Here is a 21,087-nt window from a genome sequence, read left to right as displayed (position 1 = left end):
ATATTCAGTAATGTACTGAAGGTCCTAACCAGTGCAATAAGGCAAGAAAAATAAGTTTTTAAAAAGAAATTAAAGGCATAAAAGTTAGAAAATAAATAGTCATTTTTCATAGATGACATGGGTGGATAGACAGAAAATCCAAAAGAATCTATAAACTATTAGAATTCATAAATAAATTTAACAGGTTTGCTGGATAAAAGAACAGTATACAAAAATCAGTTCTAGTTCCTTATATTAGCGACAAATAGACAATCAAAAATTTAAAAAGATATTAAGAATATTAACAAGAAACATCAAATACCTAGGGATAAATCATAACAAAAGATGTTTAAGATATCCACAATGAAAACTAAAAGTCAATAGGAACAAAAATTAAAGAAGACCTAAATAAATAGAAGGATATACTGTGTTCATAAATTTGAAACCTCAATACTGTAGGGATATCAATTTTCCCCAAATTAAGCTATAGATTTAACAGTCTCAATAAAAAAAAATTCTGGTAGCTTTTTCCCCCTGAAACTGATAAGCTGATTGTAAAATTCATATTGAAATGCAAAATGTCAAGAATAGCCAGAACAATCTTGAAGAACAATAAAACTGGGACATTTACACTACAGGGGGAAAGACCCCAATAGCAGTTAAGATAGTCTTAGTATTGATACAAAAATAGACAAATTGTCACTGAACTATGCAAACACAAACTGCATTACAATGAGAAATGGATGCTCTTTTTAACAAATTGTATTGAGTTGTCTGGATAGCCACATGAAAAATAATGTATCTTGACCCCTATGTTGTGTGTGTTACATGCTGTTGAGTCAGTTCCAACTCCTGGCAACCACATGAATGAGTGATGTCCACAATGTCTTGTCCTCAACAACCCTGTTCTGCTCCTGTGGACTTGTGCCTATGGCTTCCTTTATGGAGTCAATCCATCTCATAGTTGGTCTTCCTCTTTTCCTTCATCTTTCTTTCCCCCCCAGCATTACAGTCTTTTCCAAATAACCCTGCTTCTCGTGATGTGCTTGAAGTAAGACAGTTTTCGTTTTGCTTCCAGTGATGTTTCAGGCTTAATTTGCCCTAGGACCCACTTGTTCATCTTTCTGGCAGTCCAGGGTATCCATAGAGCTCTCCTCCAACACCGTATTTCAAATGAATCGGTGTTTTTTTCCATCAGCCTTCTTCACTGCCCTACGCTCACATCCATTCATAGTAATTGGGAATATGAGGGTGTGGATTTTAGACTTAGTCTCTAATCTCTCTTATCCCTATCTAACCCCTATTTCTAGTCTCTAATCCTTATTTCACAACATATGTTAAAAAAACAAATTCCAGATGGACTGCAGATCTACGTGATAAAGATAAAACAAAAATATTTAGAGAGCAGGTAGTAAAAAAATTTAGGACATTAGAATAAACAAAAGTTTCTTATAAAGGATATATAAAGCACTATCCTTACAAGAAAAACTTCAACCCTGGCCGAGTGGCTCCACTGGTTGGAGCATTGCCATGTGCACCAAAAGGCTGTGAGTTTGTTTCCCAGTCAGGACACATACCTAGGTTACAGGTTTGATCCCCGGTCGGGGTGCTTATGGGAGGCAATCAATCCATGTTTCTCTCTCAGATTGATGTCTGTCTGTCTCTCCTTTCTTCCTCTCTCTAAAAAGCAATAAAAACAGATCCTTGGGTGAGGATTTATTTTTTTTAACTCATCTTTATTGTTAAATATATTACAAATATCCCCCCCTTTTTTCCCCATTGACCCCCTCCTGCCTTCCCCACACTATTGTCGGTATCCATTGGTTATACATATATGCATAGAAGTTCTTTGGTTTATCTCATCCCACCCTCCCTCCCCTCTTCCCTTTGAAGTTCATCAATCTAACAACCAATCTGTAATTTTCAATTCCTTTATCTTTTTCACCCATCCCTCCAGCCCCCACCCATCTGGCAAGCAATAAAAAGTTCTCTGTATCTATGAGTCTATTTCTGTTCTGGTTGTTGATTTTGTTTATAGATTCAATTATTGATAGATATGTATTAATTGCCATCTTATTGCTCATATTTTTATTCCTCTCCTCCTTCAAGAAGATCCTTCAACATTTCATATAATACTGGTTTGTGGTAATGAACTTCTTTAGCTTTTGCTTGTCTGGGAAACTTTTGATATGTCCATTGATTCTAAATGATAGCTTTGCAGGATAGAGTAATCTTGGTTGTAGGTCACTGCTTTTCATCACCTTGAATATCTCTTGCCACTCCTTTCTGGCCTGCCAAGTTTCTTTTGAAAAATCAGCTGACAGTCTTATGGGAGCTCCTTTGTACGTAACAAACTGCTTTTATCTTGCTGCTTTTAAGATTCTCTCTTTGTATTTAACCTTTGACATTTTGACGATGATGTGTCTTGGTGTGGACCTCTTTGGGTTCATCTTGTTTGGGACTCTCTGTGCTTCCTGGACTTGTATGTCTGTTTCCCTCACCAAGTTAGGGAAGTTTTCTGTCATTATTGTTTCAAATAGGTTTTCAATTTCTTGTTCTCTCTTGTCTCCTCTGGCACCATGATGTGAATGTTGGCATGCTTGAAGTTGTCCTAGAGACCCCTTACATTATCCTCATTTTTTTAAATTCTTTTTTCTTTTTGCTGTTCTGATTGGGTGTTTTTGCTTCCTTATATTCCAAATCGATGGTTTGCTTCTTGGCTTTACCTACTCTACTATTGATTCCCTGTAAATTATTCTTTATTTCAGTTAGTGCATCCTTCATTTCTGACTGGTCCTTTTTTATGTTGTTGATGCTCTAAGTTCCTTGGAGGTCTCCTTAAGTTCCTTGAAGGTCTCACTAAGTTCCTTGAATGTCTCACCAAATTCCTTGAACAACCTTATAACCAGTGTTTTGAACTCTGCATCTGATTGATTGCTTATCTCCATTTTGTTTCTTTTCCTGGAGTTTTGTTCTTTTCTTTCATTTGGGACATATTTCTTTGTCTCCTCATTTTGTCTGCTTCCCTGTGATTGTTTCTATATATTAGGCAGAGTTGCTGTGCCTCCTAGGCTTCATAGGATGGCCTATTGCTGTAGGTGTCCTATAGGATCCAGTGGCACAGCCTCCTTGATCACTCCATCTGGGCCCTCGAGATGCACCTATAGTGTGGACTGTACACCCTTCTGCTGTAATTGAGTCTTGATTGTTGTTAGCACATCAATAAAAGGAATTTACTCAGGCTGATCAGCTGCAAGGACTGGCTGTGCCCACTAGCCACTGACCTCTGACTTCCTTGGAGGATCAGCTGTGTAGGGGTCCACCACACAGAGCAAGACTTACTTCAGCAGGGCTCTGGTACCGACTGAGTCCACTCATTGAGTGTGTCACTTGTGGAGGTGGTTGGGTGGTAGTGTTTCGATGTGGTCTGAGCTGTTCACTGGGTGTGCTGGCTCTCGGCAAGGTCAGCCACTGCCTGTGTTCTATCTGGGGACACCAGCATAAGTTACAAAGTGGTCTGCAGTTGGCTGCTTCTTGTGCTGGGCTTGGAGGTACCCAGGAAAATCCAAGTTGTGAACCAAGGCTGGTTGCTTCTAGTAGCAGGCCTGAGGCCACTTAAGAAGAGGTATGGGGCTCACTGAGACCAGATGCTGCTTGTTTGAGAGATTTTAGGAAACTCTGAAGCAGGATCCAAGACAAGCCAATCCTATGGTAAAACTTTTGGAAACAGTTTGGGTGGTGGGCTCGAAAGTTGGGTGGGGCAGGGCCTCATGGAGTCACCAAGGCAGGGCAAACAGTGTGAGCCAGGTTGCTGGAGACCCAGATATGGTGGCTGCCTGCGGCCCAATGGAAGGACTCACCAAAGGAACATCAGCCTCTGCCAGCATGCCTGTCCAGCATAAAGCCATCTCTCCAGCCCTCATCCTGAGGCCGAACAGCTCAGTTCTTCCTTTATGTCTCTGGCACCCCTCAAGCTGCCTCCCCTCCAAGCTTAGAGGGAGTAAGTCTGAGTAAGTTCATGTGCCGGCCCTTTAAAAGAAACTGCCTGACAACCAACTATATGGGAGAGCATAATTGCCAATGATATATCAGATAAGGGGTTAATTTCCAACATATATAGAGTGCTCATACAACTCAACAAAAGGAAAGCAAAGAACCCAATTAAAAAATGGGCAGAGGAACTAAATAGACACCTCTCCAAACAGGACATACAAATGGCTAAGAGACATATAAAGAAATGCTCAACATCACTAATCATCAGAGAGATGCAAATTAAAACAACAATGAGGTATCACCTCACATCTATCAGAATGGCTGCCATCAACAAATCAAACAAGTGTTGGTGAGGGTGTGGAGAAAAGGGGACTCTAGTACACTGCTGGTGGGAATGCAGACTGGGGCAGCCACTATGGAAAACACTGTGCTGTTACCTCAAAAAGTTAAAAATTGAATTGCCATTTGACCCAGTGACCCCACTTCTAGGAATATACCCTAAGAAGCCTGAAACACCAATCAGAAAGAATATATGTACCCCCATGTTCATAGCAGCACTATTTACAATAGCTAAGATCTGGAAACAGCCCAAATGTTCATCAGTAGACGAATGGATAAAAAAGCTGTGGTACATATATGTACACAATGGAGTACTATGCAATTGTAAGAAAGAAAGATCTCTTATCCTTTGAGATGACATGGAGGGACCTGGAAAGTATTATCCTAAGCGAAACAAGCCAAACAGAGAAAGACAAGTATTGTATGATCTCACTTATTTGTGGAATATAATGAACATAACAGTCTGAGAAATGGGGTAGTCCCAGAGACATGGAAGTAGGGTACAGACTGACAATCCCCAGAAGATGGTGTGGTGGGGGAGAGATAAACCACAGAATTTATATGCATGTATGCATGAACAATGGACATGACAACAAAGCTGGGGACAGGGTGGGGAGGCAAGGGCAGGGAGGAATAAGTAGGGAGGGGGAAACATCTGTAACAAAAATAAATTAATAGAAAGAAAGAAAGAAAGAAAGAAAGAAAGAAAGAAAGAAAGAAAGAAAGAAAGAAAGAAAGAAAGAAACTTCCTGAGGATCCAGTAGCTGCAGCCTCCCTCAGCCTCAGCTCCCAATGATTTTCCCAGCCAGAAGTTATGGGGACTTCTCTTACTGGCACTGGAACCCTGAACTGAGTGCCTGGTGTGGGATAGGGACCCTTCACTCCTCAGTGAGGAACTTCCCAGCTGGGGTGTCCCTTCTGATTTTTATCTGCCACACATGGGTGTGGGACCAACCCATCCGCACCTCCACCCCTCCTACCAATCTCAGTATGGCTGTTTAATTTCGTAGTTGTAGGACTTTCATTCAGCTGAATTTCAGGAGGTTCTGAATAATGGTTGTGTTGTAGTTTAGTTGTAATTTTAATGTGGTTGTGGCAGGAGGCAATACCGTGTTTACCTATGCTGCCATCTTGATCAGAAGTCCTTGGGTGATGATTTTTTTTTTATCCACCCTAAGGACATTTTTCCATTTTTTGGTCAGCCTGCGGACCAAAGAACTGCAGGTTCAATTTCAGTCAAGGGCATGTACCCCAGTTGTGGTTCAATCTCCAGACCTGGTTGGGGTCATGCGGGAGGCAACCAATCAGTGTGTCTCTCTCACATCATTGTTTTTTTCTCTCTCTCCCTCCCTCCCACTCTATTTGAAAATCAATGGAAAAAGTGTCTTTGGGTGAGGATTTTAAAAAATCAATAAAAACATTAAAAAATGAATGAAAATTCAACCAAAAGAGTGAAAAAATAAAACATATCTGATAATGGTCTCATATGCAGAATATAAAAAGAACTTCTGCAAATCAATAATTAAAAGATAGACAACCCAACAGAAAAGCAGGAAAAAGACTTGAACATATAATTCACAAAAGAAGACACTGAAATGGTCAAGGTGGCCAACTGCATTCATCAACAGAGAAATTCAAGTTAAAACCTCAATCCAGTGCTACTACACATCTTCCAAAATGGCTAAACATAATGAAAAGATGTGTAGCAAATAAGACTCTCACAAACTGTTGATGAAATATAAATTAATACCTCTTTGAAAACTAACAAAGATGAACTATATGCAAAGTATTATGACCCAGCAATTACAATATATCAATTCTCACTGGTATATAAAAAGAAATGCATCTATATCTATATCTATCTGTTTCTATATCTATATCTATATTCACCATAAGATACAAATTAGAATGTTCACAGTTGGCAGAAATTAGAAAGCCAACTGTCTATCAATTGGTGAATAAATATATTGTATTTCTGCACAATAAAAGAAATCAAAATCTGGTATGTACAACAACATGGATGAATCTCAAAAATGTTGAGCAGAGAATTGACACAAAATGCATACATGTAATTCCATTTATATTAAATTAAAAAAATAAGCAAAAATGGATGATTCTCATAAATATGATGTAGAGCAAAAGAAGCCCAACACAAAAGAGTATATACATATAATTTCATTTCCGTAAAGTATAATGAGGTAAAACTAATCTATGCTATTAGAAGTTAGAATAACACTTATCCTTTGGGAAACGATACAAAAGAGCACAAAGGTGGCTTCCAGGGTGCTAGTAATGTTCTCTTTCCTGATCAGATGAAAGTTGATTGAACGGTACACTTAGGATATGTGTTTATCAATGTGTTTTTTTATACTTCAATAAAAATATAAACTATTTTTAAAACTAAAAGAAAATATATGATACAAACCAATAATAAACATTTGGCAAAAATACACATAATGAAAAGATACAGAAATGAGAGTGTAGAGAAGCTACATGGAAATGAAATAAAGGATCCCTTCTTCTGCTCCCATGCCTGGGTCACTCCAGTTAGCACACACAGGGAGGCTCTGATCAGAGATGGCCTCTAGCCTGGGGATGGGGAGAGAGGCAGGCCCAGCCCAAACATTGTGGGCCCAGGAAAAACAGTTCAAATAGAGGCCCACATACCACATATCTAAAAAATTAAATGTTTATAAATAGAGCTAGCAAACTGTTAAATATGTTCTATCTGCCTACCTTAACATTTACACACACACAAACACACCCCTTCATAATGATCAGATTGTCAGATTTAAATTTAGAATCCTCAGACTCTCCAGATCCCTATTCCTAACTCAGCTAAGCCCCCGCATTGCAAGAAGCCTCATAATTGCATGTGTGGGCATCAAATGACCTCTAAATCCCACCCAGACTCCCACTAGTAGCCATTCCTTAGTCCCGGGGGATGCACACCAGCAGCAAGATCTGTCCATGGGAGGATGCAGCTGAGGAAAAGGTCTGTACAGGCCCTGGAAACAGGCTGGGGCCATCTGGCCATGGAGTTACAGCATCCCAGGTGTCAAAAGAGTGGTCTAGAGCAGGCACATAGGCTCTAAATGGGTACATCCCTATGGCTCCATGGGCTCCTTGCCTTGTGGGAAGGCCACAGCCAAAGGGGACCAGTGTGAAGGCCAAGGTCAAGGTCTCTCAGGGCAGATGCCCTATGCCCAGTGTTTGCCTCCCCACTGACCCAACCCCACCAAATGGAAATAAGAGTTGACATTTACAAATTTCCTAAGGATCCAAAATGGCTGTAAAGTGAATGGAAGCGACAGAGACTGTCTCCCAGGACCAAACTGGAATTACAACAAAAATAAAGACAAGTCATCTGAAAAAATCAACTGTAGAACAGCTGGAGAGAATCTTTATAACCAGGGATGTGAAGAAGACCCCAAATTGAGACTGGTAGGACCTGTGAAGGCAAGAGAGGGCTGGCTGGGTGCCCACAGGCAGCAGTTGAGGGCTGTCTTAGCTGTGAGCAGTTCCCTCTGAGAAGTCGGGGGTTAAAACGAGAAGTCGGGGGTTAAAACCCCTAGCTGATTCCCCAGCACAGAATGGCAGAGGAGGGAAAGGCACCCACATAACACCTGGCTGAGAAAATCACAAGAGCAGAGGTTTTGTCTGTCAGGAAGAGGAGCAGGGAACACCAGTACTTCCCTGAAGGACCAGTGCACTAAATAACAACTACAGCCACTCACCTTGGGCTCCAGCAGAGGGAGGGCAGACTGGACTGGAATTGCAGGAGGAGAGTTGGGAGTTTGTGGTACTGAGGAGAGAGCTGGGAAGGAGGCCATCAGGAGCTCTTTGCTGAGTCACTCCTCCACAAGACAGTAACCATATTCCTCAAAGAGCCCCTTCCCAGAGTGGTTATAGCCTGGGGGAGAAGCAACTGCCTCTCCCTCAGGAATTTAACATCACCAGGCCAGAGAAATGCAACCTGAGGCTCATTAATAGGCAGAGACTACCTGCTAGCCAGTAGGCAGAGAAGAGCCTCTGAAAGCTTTGAGCTTTGAACCTGGCTCTCAGTGTTGGGGGTCCTGGATCTGGGGTCTGAGCTGTGAAGGCTGAAGCCTGAGTTCCTGTGCTGAGCAATCTCTGTCAAGTGGCCCCATCAGAGTGGCTATAGCCTAAGGGAGAAGCACCTGCCCCTCCCTCAGGAATTTAACATCACCCTTGGCCTGACCCCCAATGTTGGGTGTCCTGGCTCTGGAGACTGAGCTGTGAAGGCTGAGTCCTGGATCCCTGTGTATTGGATCCCTGTGATCCAATAACCCACACTGCAGAAACCATTTTCTTCTCAAAGCAACTTTAACTCAGAGGAAAGCAATTGCCTCACCTGCTGGAAATCCTCTTACCCTGCCTACCTGAAGGATTTTTCATTCAGCTGAAGGCGACAACCTGAGGTTCAAAAATGACTCAGACTAATAGTCAGCCTGCATGTAAAAGCTCTGGGATAACTGAATCTTTGCTTGGCCTGCAACTCTACCCAGGAAAGTAAGACTAGACATTGGTGTTTAACATGGTTTCTTCCGTACTCATCCAAACCCAGTAGAGGGAACCACAATCACTGGAACACCAACACTCACAGGGAAAATTTGGCAGGCTCCAAACCTGCTGAGACAGCCAAAATGGTGAAACAAAAAACAAATTCCAAATGAAAGAACAAGAGAATTCTACAGAAGAAGGGATACATGAAATAGAATTAAGCTTTATCAGAGGTAAAGTTCAGAGTAATGATTATGAGGAAGCTCAACAGCATGAGTAAAAATATAGAAACAATGAAAATCAACCTATTGGAAATGAAAAACCACCAAGAGGAAATGAAGAATGACACAGTAGAAATAAAGAACACATTCGAAGAAATAACCAGCAGATTAGAGGAAGCCGAGGATTGGATCAGTGAATTAGAAGACAGGGTATGAAAAAAACAACCCAATCAGAGAACCAAAAAGAAAAAAAAACAATTAAAAAACAGGAGGACAGTTTAAGAGAGCTATGAGACAATATGAAACATAACAACATCCGCATCATAGGAGTTCTAGAAGAAGAAGAAAATAAGCAAGAATTAGAGAATATATTTGAAGAAATAATGGCAGAAAACTTCCCTAACTTGGTGAAGGAAAAAGGCAAACAAGTTCAGGAAGCATAGAGAGCCCCAAGTAAGAAGAACCCAAAGAGGCCCACACCAAGACACACCATAATTAAAATGCCAAAAATTAAAGACAAAGAGAGAATTTTAAAGACAGCAAGAGAAAAGCAACAGGTTACCTACAAAGGAACCCCATAAGGCTATCAGCTGATTTCTCAACAGAAACACTACAGGCCAGAGGGAATGGCAGGAAGTATTCAAGATAATGAAAAACAAGGATCTGAATACAAGACTACTCTATCCAGCAAGGCTATTATTCAAAGTAGAAGGGGCAATATAGAGCTTCCCAGACACACACACAAAAAAGACTAAGGGAATATATTAGCACCAAACCAGCACTACAAGAAATGTTAAATGTTAAATGTTAAAAGGACTGCTGTAATAAGCAAAAGAAGTAGAGAGAGTCATAATAAATAAAAATGGCAATAAATAAGGATATAGCAATAATAACCTTAAATGTAAACGGATTAAGTGCTCCAATCAAGACACAGAGTAGTTGAATGGATAAGAAAGCATGACATATATATAGTTTACAAGGACCCACCTCACAACAAAAGAGTCACACAGGTTGAAAGTGAAGAGATGGAAAAAAAATTTTCCAAGCAAATGGAAATGAAAACAACAACAACAACAATAACAACAACAAAAACGGGTAGCAATACTCGTATCTGATAAAATAGACTTCAAAATAAAGGACAAAGAAGACCTCTACATAATATTGAAAAGATCTATCCAAGAAGGGGATAGAACTTTGGTAAACATATATGTACCCAATATAGGAGCGCCAAAATATATTTAAAAACTTCTGGAGAACTTCAAAGGAGAAATTGACAGCAATATAATAATAGCAGGGGAGTTCAACATCCTGCTGACATCATTGGATAAATCCTCTAGACAAAAAATTAACAAGGAAGCAGAGACTCTAAATGATGCAGTAGATCAAATGAATTTAATAGATATTTACAGAGAATTAGATGCCAAATCTGCAGAATTCACATTCTTCTCAAGTGCACATGGGACATTCTCAAAGACAGACCACATGTTAGAACACAAATTAAGTCTCTACAAGTTCAAGAACACTGAAATCATATCAAGCATCTTCTCAGATCACAGTGGCATGAAACTAGAAATTAATTACAATAAAGACACTCAGAAACATTCAAGCACATGGAGGCTAAATAGCATGTTATTAAACAATGAATGTGTTACCAAGAAGATCAAGGAAGAAACAAAAAACTTCCTAGAAATCAATGAAAATGAACACACAACACAAAATCTAAGGGATGACGCGAAAACAGTCCTGAGAGGGAAGTTCATAGTACTACAGGCATAAACAAAAAAAATGTCTAATAGACTATCTAACCTTACAACTTAAAGAACTAGAAAGTAAACAAAAAAGAAAAACCCAGAGCAAGTGGAAGGAAAGAAATAGTAAAAGAGTGAAAATAAACAACACAGAGATTAAAAAAAAAAACAATTCAAAAGATCAATGAAACAAAGAGTTGATTCTTGGAAAAGATAAACACGATTGATGAATCTTTAGCCAGACTCACCAAGAAACAAAGAGAGAGGACCAAAATAAACAAAATCAGAAATTAAAGAGGAGAAGTAACAACTGACACCAAAGAAAAAAAAAGGATTGTTAAAAAATACTAAGAACATCCTGGCTGGTTTGGCTCAGTGGTTGGAGTGTCGGCCCATGGACCAAAGAGACCTGGGTTCGGTTCCTGCTAAGGGCACGTACCTCAGTTGCGGTTCGTCCCCGGCCCCAGTTGAGGTTGTGTGGGAGGCAACCACTTGATGTGTCTCTCTCACATCAATGTTTCTCTCTCTCCCTCCCTCTCTCCCTCCTGCTTTATCTCAAGATAAATGCAAAAATGTCCTCAGGTGAGGATTAAAAAAAAAATACTATGAACAATTATACGCCAACAAATTGGACAGCCTAGGTGAAATAGACAAATCACACAGTCTCCCAAAACTGAACCAGGAGGAGACAGAAAACTTGAACAGACCAATAACAGCTAAGGAAATTGAAGATGTAATCAATAAATTCCCAGCAAACAAAAGCCCGGGCCTGGACAGCTTCACAGGAAAGTTTAACTGAACATTCAAAAAGAACTAACACCCATTCTCCTCAAACTATTCCAAAAAATCAAGAAGAAAGAAGACTCCAAACTCTTTTTATGAGGCCAGCATAATCCTAATTCCAAAACCAGATAAAGACACTACAAAAAACAAAACAAAACAACTACAGGTCAATATCCCTGATGAATATAAAAGCATATACGCACAACCAATCAACACAGACATTAGGTTGGGGAAAGCAGGAGGGGCATGGGAGCGGGAAGGTGGGGGTCAATGGGGGGAAAAGGGAGACATCTGTAATACTACAACAATAAAAAATTAAAATTAAAAAAAAATCACATTTACCCTACACTTTACAGTTTACAAAATACCTTCACATATAATACTTTTTTAAAAATATATTTTTATTGATTTTTAGAGAGAGAGAAAGGGAGAGGGAGAGACAGATAGAATCTTTGATAAGGTAGACACATCGAATGGCTGCCTCCCGCACGCCCCACACTAGGGATCGAGCTAGCAACCTGGGCATGTGCCCTGACCGGGAATCGACTGGTGACCTCTTGGTCCATGGGTCTATGCTCAACCACTGAGCCACACCAGCTGGGCCACATATTATACTCTTAATCAATTCTATCTTGTAAGTTTTCTAAAGAAGTGATGGGGGCTAAAAAGAACAAACAAACAAACAAACCTGTAGATATATGGAAATTGTAAGTATGATGTAAGAAAGGAAATTTAACACCAAATGCAGAGTCCTTTCTGAGAAAGAGCCTGAGCCCAAAGCAAGTCTCATCACTGGAACAAAGAACACTATGTAGAAGTACCAGTCCTAGCTGAGTCTTGGGGTCCCCATCTCCACCCCAAACCACAAAATGAGTACCTTCAACACAATTAAGCAATCTCCACCCAAATTCCACACCAATTACATGGGGGGCCTGGCCCCACAGCCCGCCTCTCTCTACCACCCCACCAAAAATACTTTATTAATAAGAGGGCAGCATAAAGCCACGGACTTCCATCTGCTCAAGGACAATCCAGAGACAGCAGCCTGGCACCAACCCCAGCTGACACCCGACCCTCCTCTAGCGAGGACCCACTACGCTGTGCCTCCCTCTAATTACCAGGTGTTTGGCTCAGGGCCTGGCCAGTTATTTAGAGAACCAGCGCCTGCTCCTGGCACAGCTGTCTGAGAGGCTGGGGCTGCAGGCACCATCTGCTCAAAGCCAGCTGCCTGAAGCTGCCATCTCCTCACTCTACTACCCCAGGACCCCTCCTGCCACCTCTGCACCCCAAAGCTCAGCGGCATCATGTCACTCGCACACACAGCTGCAGAGTACATGCTGTCAGATGCCCTGCTGCCCGACCGCAGGGGCTCCCGCCTCAAAGGACTGCGCCTGGAACTCCCCCTTGATCGCATGGTCAAATTTGTAGCTGTCGGCTTCCCTTTGTTGCTGATGTCCCTGGCGTTTGCCCAGGAGTTCTCCTCCGGTAAGTGGCTCCCAAGACTCAGTGTATAGGAGACTCCACTTTGTTTTACTCTTTAAATGGGTTCTAAAGCAAAACAGCTCCCACACTGTCTGGGCGCTGACTGGCCTGGGTATTACCCAAATGGCTATGCATGCATTTAGTTAGAGCACAAACAAAGCAGAGGCAGAAACAAATTACTGAAAGTCACTTCCAAGAGTTTGCAATAAAAAAGATTTAGCTTAAATTTCAGTATTCATATATTTTATGTTACTGCAATAAAACTTTTATTTTGATTCTATATGGATGAGGGACCTACGACCCAGGACTTCTAAAGGTCTTGGTCACCCATGCTTTTGATAAATCTCTTACCTTCCTGGAGCCTTCTTCCTGCTCCTCACCTCCGGGGCTACTGACTTAGAACACATGTTAAGTGCCTGACAGAGCTTGGCACATCATAGGTGAATAAATCCATTCCTTCCTCTCTTAACACACAAACATTAACAAGCACATGTATGTAGTGTTCTAGGCGATGGATTAACTCAGCAAATCTGCCACCTCTGTTAAAGATGTGCACTTCTCAGGAACTGGGATTTCTGGCTTTCTTTTCTGGCGGCGTGATTAGCTTACTACGTTCCCGAAGGAAGTGTGTCAACCTCCCACTTCCTCTTCATTTACCCACAGATGGGAAGAGGTCCTGGTTCCCATCTCTGCCTCTTTCTAGAGCATGATGGAAAAACCAAAAGGAGAGGTTCTCCCTGCAAGCCCACGTTCCTTCTAGCACCACTTAGCCACCGTTTCTCTTGATTTGGGCTGAGAAGTCCGGGCAATTAATCCTCTAAATTTTAGAACTCAAAAGGTGGCAGCCCTCTCAAGAGATATCACCATGAAAATGCAAGCCTTTTGGTGCCAAACTGCAAGAGAGCAGGGAGATCCCCCACCTTCCTCCACACTCTACTCCCTCCCTCCCCTTGGCCCCCTGCTGCCTGCCGGTCTGGGAGTCCAGGGAGAGCTCAGAGAGGGGAAAAACTGGCGGACATCAAAGGCAAGTCAGTGCACGGGCAGGCCAGAGTCAGAGTGGACTGCTATCCTGTCACACTTGTCTGACAGTGACACAGGCTTGCCAAACCCAGCAACTGGGCCATGGGAAGAAGAAAGTGCCTGCCGGGTACAATAACTGGCAGAGTTGTAGAGGTGACTCCTAGAAAGCTCTTAGCTGAATGTCCTCTGGGTTCCCATTGCTCACTCCAACTCAGGGCTTCCTCAGAGCCGTATTCCTATTCCAGGGTCTCCCATCAGCTGCTTCTCCCCCAGTAACTTCAGCGTTCGGCAGGCCGCCTATGTGGACAGCTCCTGCTGGGACTCACTGCTTCACCACGAACAGGACGAGCCTGGTCGGTACAAGCTGGAATCCCTCTGGCCTCACAAGGTAACATGTGCTGGGGCTCAATCAGGCGCCTTCCTGGCTGAGTGGGGTGGGACTGGACTGCATCATTATGTTCTCTCTTGCCTCTTCGACACCCCTTCCCTTTCACATGTTGGTTATTGACTTTCACGTTTCAGGCATTCTTCAAATGTCTGGTGATCTTGGTTTCCCACTTGTATCTGATAGGAAGGTGTGTGCTGATGGAAGAAGCTTGTTGGCCAGCAGCCCTCCATTTAAGGAGATCCCTTGGGCCATTTCACTGGGCAAACCTCATATACCAGCATCTATAATCCTTTTCCTTGGGCCGGCCAGTTTTCCACAGAAAAGTGACTCAATCCCTAATTTGTGTGGAGGGGCCAGGGTGGAGTTGATATCCAGCTCAGCTGCCAAGCCTCTGAGAACGCAGATGGAAGTCTCAGGATTCAGTATTCATTTAACTTCCCCCTGTTCTCAGGGTGGTGCCCCTGCCCTCAATGGACCCAAGTGCAGAATCTCTCTGGTTTTTTGTTTCTGACGAGTAAACCGCAGCCTTCTGGCGGGGAGGGACAGGGTCATCACTGGGTGCATCATGTTACAGAAAGAGTCTGCAGGGCTGGGTCTTCAACATTCCTTTCTCAGCCCCATCTGCAGCCCCACTCTCTGATGTACTGGTATCTGTAACTCCTGAGCCTTTCTGGTTCTGAAGAACAAAGCAGTGTGCTTGCGGGCTCCTGCCTCAACCCCCATGCTCCCGCGGGCTGGTATCACACGGCTGCTTCTCAGTCTTCAACATTTCATCGCTCGTCTCCTCTCCTGTTTTCTTCGTCCCTACAGGATCATGTCTTTTTGATCCCCTCACTGTCATTCCAGGGTGGTTTTACAAGGCAGCAGAAGTCATATATATGCCAATTCGCAACGTTTAATCAGAAGTCACTCATAACATTTTGTAGCCATGACGATTTACAAGGCCTCAAACACCGCAGCTCTAGGACCCAGACAAAACCAGAGACTGAATGCAGAGAATTCACTAGGTCTCTGCCACTGGAAGTGTTTGAGCAGGATGTGGAAGGCAACGAGTTCAAGACAGTGAGAGGGAGTTCGTGTCAGAAAGGAGTCACATCTCTAGGAGTGAAGAGTATGTTTTCGAGAAAAGTGATATTTTAAACAGGCATGAAAGGTTCTAATTTTCTCTTGTGGTCTAGTATCTTTCCCAACCTATCTCTCTGGTATGAAACTCACACACTCTATCTCTTTCTCATACACACACACACACACACACACACACACACACACACACCTTTCTCCTCTATCTAGATGCAACCAACTATGTGTCCTCCCTCTTTTTCTTTCTCTTTTTTTTTAATCCTCACCCGAGGACACTTTTTGTTTTTTGTTCAGATAGAGTGGGAGGAAGAGAGAGGGAGAGAAACATCAATGTGAAAGGGACACATCGAGTGGCTGCCACCCGCATGACCCAACCAGGGCCAGGGACAAACTGCAACCGAGGTACATGCCCTTAGAGGGAACCGAACCCGGGTCTCTCCAGACTGCAGGCCGACGCCCAAACCGGCCAGGGCCTCCCTCTCTTTCTTTAAACTGTCCTCTAAAATACAAAGCACCCTGGTCCAGAGAAGCTACAGTCAGGCAGTCAATGAGGAAACAATCAAAACCAGACTGCCGAGTTCCACATCCCGATCACTCACCTACCAGATGTGAAACCTTGTTGTACAGGTTACTTAGCATCTTCATGCTTCAATTTCTTTGTCTGCAAAATAGAGACTAATGGTACCTTTCCGATAGCACGATAGCACGATAGCACGCTTGTGAAGATCAAATGAAACAATGCATGTTCAGCACCTAACACAAATGTAGCTTTAAAAGCCTTTATAGGTAGTGTTTACTTGTGGGCAGTATAGCGGTCCCAACCTGGTTAGCTGTGGTAAACATGAGGAGGAAAGAGAAGGAAAATTCCTTATCTCACGTAGCACACGAGAGGGGGTAGAAAAGGAAATGGGATTTGACCTCTTCTCCGGAGGGTCTAAGTAAAAGTCAGCAATGTAGGGCCTCTGGCTGGGCTTTGAAAGCTGATGTTTGGTGATGAGAACCTGGAAGTAGAGAAAGAAAAGTGGAAGACTGAGAATAAAGACACCCTCCCCTGGGATGCCATGACCACTGCTGGCCATGATTTCTGGTTAGCTACCAGGCTAACATGCATGGGGAACACAGAGCCCTCTCTACCAACCCTTCCCCCTCGCTCTCTTACCTCCTTCCTTTCTCTCTCCCTCTCTTTCTGCCTCTTGCCTCTCTCCTTCCTGGGACCCTACACAGACCGCAGATCAGAAAGTGGAGCTGGGAGCATGAAGACCTACCATCCGCTTCCCTGGGCCCCCCTGGGCCTCACTACATTCAGCCAGGTCAATGGAGAGCCTGAGGTCCTGAGCCTGTGGTAGTCACTCCTCTTCTGAGGCAGGAACCTCTCAGGACCCTCCACAAGGTGCCCACACCCTGGGCCTCCCGCCTCAGCTCGCTCTCACCCCGCAGGCCCTCCCCTACTCCCTGCTGGCCCTGGCCATGCTCATGTACCTGCCAGTCTTCCTGTGGCAGTATGCAGCTGTGCCGGCCCTCAGCTCGGACCTGCTGTTCATCATCAGCGAACTGGACAAATCCTACAACCGCTCCATCCGCCTGGTGCAGCACATGGTGAAGATCCGGCAAAAGAGCTCGGACCCCCATGTTTTCTGGGATGAGCTGGAAAAGTGAGTTGTCTCTTCCTTTCCTTTCTGAAGGACTCTGTCAAGCATTAAAGTGATATCGTACAGAGTAATGTTTAAACTACCCTCTAGCCCGGCCAGTGTGGCTCAGTGGTTGAGCCTTGACCCAAGCACCGAGAGGTCACCAGTTCAATTCCCCGTCAAGGCACATGCCCAGGTTGTGGGCTGGATGCCCAGTGGAGGGCAGGCAGGAGGCAGCCAATCGATGTTCTCTTTCATCAGTGTTTCTCTTCCTCTCACTTTCTCTAAAATCAATAAAGGAAAAAAATTGTTTTAATAAGTAAATAAACTACCTTTTCCACCATCCTTCTCAAGAGTGCAAAGTGGTTAACATAGCCTCTCGTTCACTTTCTATCATCTGTGTACAGGGAGAAGAGAATGGACTCTGCCTCTGGTTTATAGATGAACAGTCACAAAGGGACTGATCACTCTAAAATACTGCTTCCACATGCCACTCCCCTGCTCAGAAACCCCCAATCGCTCCCCTCATGTACACAGAAAAAATCCACATTCTCCTAGATACTTTTTCAAACTTCTAACTACCAAGTAACAGAAATTTTCCACACTCCCTAAGCAGCCTCCTTCTTTTCTCCTGAACAAGTTATTCATCCACTTCGTCATTCATCCATCATTTATGAGTACCAGGCACTGTTCTGGTCCTTTAGAGATGTCTGTGCGTGTGCTGGGGGCAGAGGTGGGGAGTAGACAAGGCTACTACACCCACCCATGTGGGGCTTATGCTGTATCGGGAAAAACAAACAACAAATAATCATAACACATAAGTAAATTATATGGTAGAAAATAAGTGGCATGAAGAAAAAAAAGTAAAGCAGGCTAGGGAGACGGTGGGCAGGAAAGCTAGGGTGGTGGAGTGGTACAGTTTTAAACAGAATGGCCAGGGTGGGCTCCACCACGAGCGTAGCTGAGCTAAGATTTGAAACCACGCTGTGTCGTCTGTGCACTTACTCTGTTTGAACCCTACCTACCTTTTGAAGTCTGAGATAATATTCTCCATAAAGGTTTCTGAACCCTCCAGCCCACGCTGTGATCCTCTCCTAATTTACAACTGCCATGGTTTTACTCATCATTTTATCAAGTGCTATTTTTCTTTTAATCCTTACCTGTGGATATGTTCTTTATTGATTTTAGAGAGAAAGAAATATCAATGTGAGAAACATCAATCAGTTATTTCCCATAGGTGCCCAAACCGGGGGTTGAACCCACAGCCCGGGTACGGGCCCTGACCGGGAATCGAACCTGCCACTTTTCACTGTAAGGGATGATGCTCCACACTGAGCCACACTGGCCAGGGCAAGTGCTATTTTTACTTTATGTTTGCGTATCTTATCTGCTGCTTCTCCACAAGCCAGACTATAAGCTTCTTCAGAACAGAGACTGGCTTACATGTACCTGAATACCACAGCTCTCAACAAGTACTTGTTAGCACATTTATTTTTATAAACTAAATGAATTGGCCTAAAAAGCACACAAAGTATACAGACCAAACCAGAAATATGCTTATTTAGGCTCTTAGTCCAGTGCTAAGCTAATAAGCCTTACTGCTTCCTAAAGATCCTACTTTTGCTTAGAGGTTTATACAGCCTTGCTGGGCAGAATTCCAGTGTGACAATTTATTATTCATGGGTCATTCACTGGGCTTACTGCACTGCACTCATTGCTTGGAGAATTAAGATGTACTTATTTACCTCCTTTTGGGAAGAAGGGTGATTATGCTCAGAGAAGGCAGGTTTTCACGAGAAGGCCTTATTGGAGATGCAGATTCTGTTCCTTTCCCACGTCTCCCTCAGGCTACGGTTCTAAATGTTCCCTCCTAACCTTGCCTCCTTTCTTCCCCCGCCCAGGGCTCGGAGAGAACGATACTTTGAATTCCCCTTGCTAGAGCGGTACCTGGCATGTAAGCAGCGCTCACATTCACTAGTGGCTACCTACCTCCTGAGGAACTCCCTCTTGCTCCTCTTCACCTCAGTCACCTACCTGTACCTTGGCCACTTCCACCTGGATGTCTTCTTCCAAAAGGAATTCAGTTGTTCTGTCAAGACAGGGCTGCTAAGCGACGAGACCCACATCCCTGATCTCATCACGTGCAGACTAACCTCCCTGTCTGTTTTCCAGATTGTTAGTCTCTCCACTGTAGCAATATACACCCTACTGGTTCCAGTGATCATCTATAACCTCACACAGCTATGTCGATGGGACAAACGACTCCTGTCCATCTATGAGATGCTCCCGGCATTTGACCTCCTCAGCAAAAAGATGCTGGGGTGCCCCATCAATGATCTCAATGTGATCCTTCTTTTCCTCCGAGCCAACATCTCTGAGCTCATCTCTTTTAGCTGGTTGAGTGTCTTATGTGTGTTGAAGGACACAACCACCCAGAAGCACAACATTGACACTGTGGTTGATTTCATGACTTTATTAGCTGGCTTAGAACCCTCAAAACCTAAACATCTCACTCACCAGGTGTGTGATGAAAACCCATAGTTAAGAAATCATGGAGCAAGAAATTTTATGGGTAAAAGTCTTTCTACTTCCTCACAAGCCTCATACACAAATATGAAAAATATCTTTAGAAATGCTAAGCTTGGATTCAGCTGAATTATATATCCTGCATCATGCTATCCTAAAGGTGAGAAGATAAGACATGGAAAAAAACCCTACAACTAACATTAAAGTCTAGATGTTCTACAAGGAAAGAAGGTTCTAAAGGCTATTTATGAAGGCAGGTTCTTCTCTCTATATTTACTCTGTGGCCCTTCTGGGATACATACTCAGCTTACTCCAAAGTGGAAGTGTGTTAATCTGGTAAGAGAATAAAGATATGAAATCCCTGGAAATGCTTTGGTGTAGCCTGAAATCCTAGAAATATGCCCAGCTTGTTTGGTGGAAGTCATCAACCTTGGCCAGGCCCTCTGTGGCCTGCAAGTGGGCAGGAGACAATAATGGCAGGAACTTATAAGATGCTCTTGGGGCTTAAGGATAGTGTAAAACAAGGCCAGGGCCATGCATCGGCCATGGTTGGAGCCATGAGGTGTGCAGATATACCTTTTCATCATTTAAATCAGGGACTCACTTAACCAAGGACTGGAATTATGGGCTGTGGACTCCTTCTCAACTCCTAATGGGCCCAGGTATGCTTTTAATAGGCCAGGGGAGGCTATACATCCACTTGCAGCCAATCACTGAAGAGTGACTGTTTGAGTAAATGCTGGTAAATCCCCTTGTCTCTCTCCTGACATATCACCACATCTGATCTGATAACTCTCACTCCTGTGCCTGTTTAATGGAACCTTGACCTGACTCTAAAAGCCATGCTCAGTCCACAATTCAATATTTCTTTTTTGTTGTTTTATTTGTTAATCCTCACCCGAGCATATTTTTTCCATTGATTTTTTTCTTTAAGAGAGAGTGGAAGGGGGTAGGGGGAGGAGACACATAGATGTGAGAGAGAGACACACAGATTGGTTGCCTCCTGCACTTGCCCCAACTGGAATGGGGATTGAACCCAAAACTCAGGTACATGCTCTTGACTGGGAATCGACCACTGGCTAGGGCCAATATTTCTGTTTAAAGGTACATGTTACCATACCCTTCCTCATATAGGTAAGTAGAAAAAGTATGTTGTTTCTGACAAATTTGGATAAGTTTACCTAAAACAGGCAAAGGGGCTGATTCATAAACATTCATTAATGGCTACCTATTGTCACTGGTAAAAGTCTAACTCTTCAGATTGGTACACAAGACGCTTTGCTACCCAAATGCGTACTGCCTACTGCTTCAGTCCTCTTGCCCCGCTCCACATACCTATTTCACTCTAATCAACTACCTGCAGTTTCTACGCTTCT

General features: G+C 43.2%; 1 protein-coding gene across 1 annotated transcript; it reads left to right on the top strand.

Moving 5' to 3' along the window:
• The first annotated feature begins 12,775 nt into the window (after nucleotides 1-12,775).
• PANX3 (pannexin 3) lies at nucleotides 12,776-19,897 on the top strand. Its single transcript, XM_036277232.1, has 4 exons — nucleotides 12,776-13,072; nucleotides 14,335-14,477; nucleotides 16,995-17,209; nucleotides 19,087-19,897. The coding sequence occupies exons 1-4, from the start codon at nucleotides 12,892-12,894 to the stop codon at nucleotides 19,724-19,726; spliced, it is 1,179 nt and encodes a 392-aa protein (XP_036133125.1). The 5' UTR covers nucleotides 12,776-12,891; the 3' UTR covers nucleotides 19,727-19,897.
• The last annotated feature ends 1,190 nt before the right edge of the window (nucleotides 19,898-21,087 follow it).

The sequence above is a fragment of the Molossus molossus genome, unplaced genomic scaffold, assembly GCF_014108415.1.
Source record: "Molossus molossus isolate mMolMol1 unplaced genomic scaffold, mMolMol1.p scaffold_m16_p_22, whole genome shotgun sequence".
In the NCBI taxonomy this organism is placed as follows: Eukaryota; Metazoa; Chordata; class Mammalia; order Chiroptera; family Molossidae; genus Molossus; species Molossus molossus.
The sequence above is the reverse complement of the archived record's forward strand: the minus strand, read 5'-3'. Positions and strand labels throughout refer to the sequence as shown.

Excerpts from the sequence above, each read along its gene's own strand:
- PANX3 (XM_036277232.1), top strand. The coding sequence starts at position 12,892 with ATGTCACTCGCACACACAGCTGCAGAGTACATGCTGTCAGATGCCCTG. Across the intron at positions 13,073-14,334 it reads TGCCCAGGAGTTCTCCTCCG|GGTCTCCCATCAGCTGCTTC; the intron begins GTAAGTGGCTCC and ends TTCCTATTCCAG. Across the intron at positions 14,478-16,994 it reads AATCCCTCTGGCCTCACAAG|GCCCTCCCCTACTCCCTGCT; the intron begins GTAACATGTGCT and ends CTCACCCCGCAG.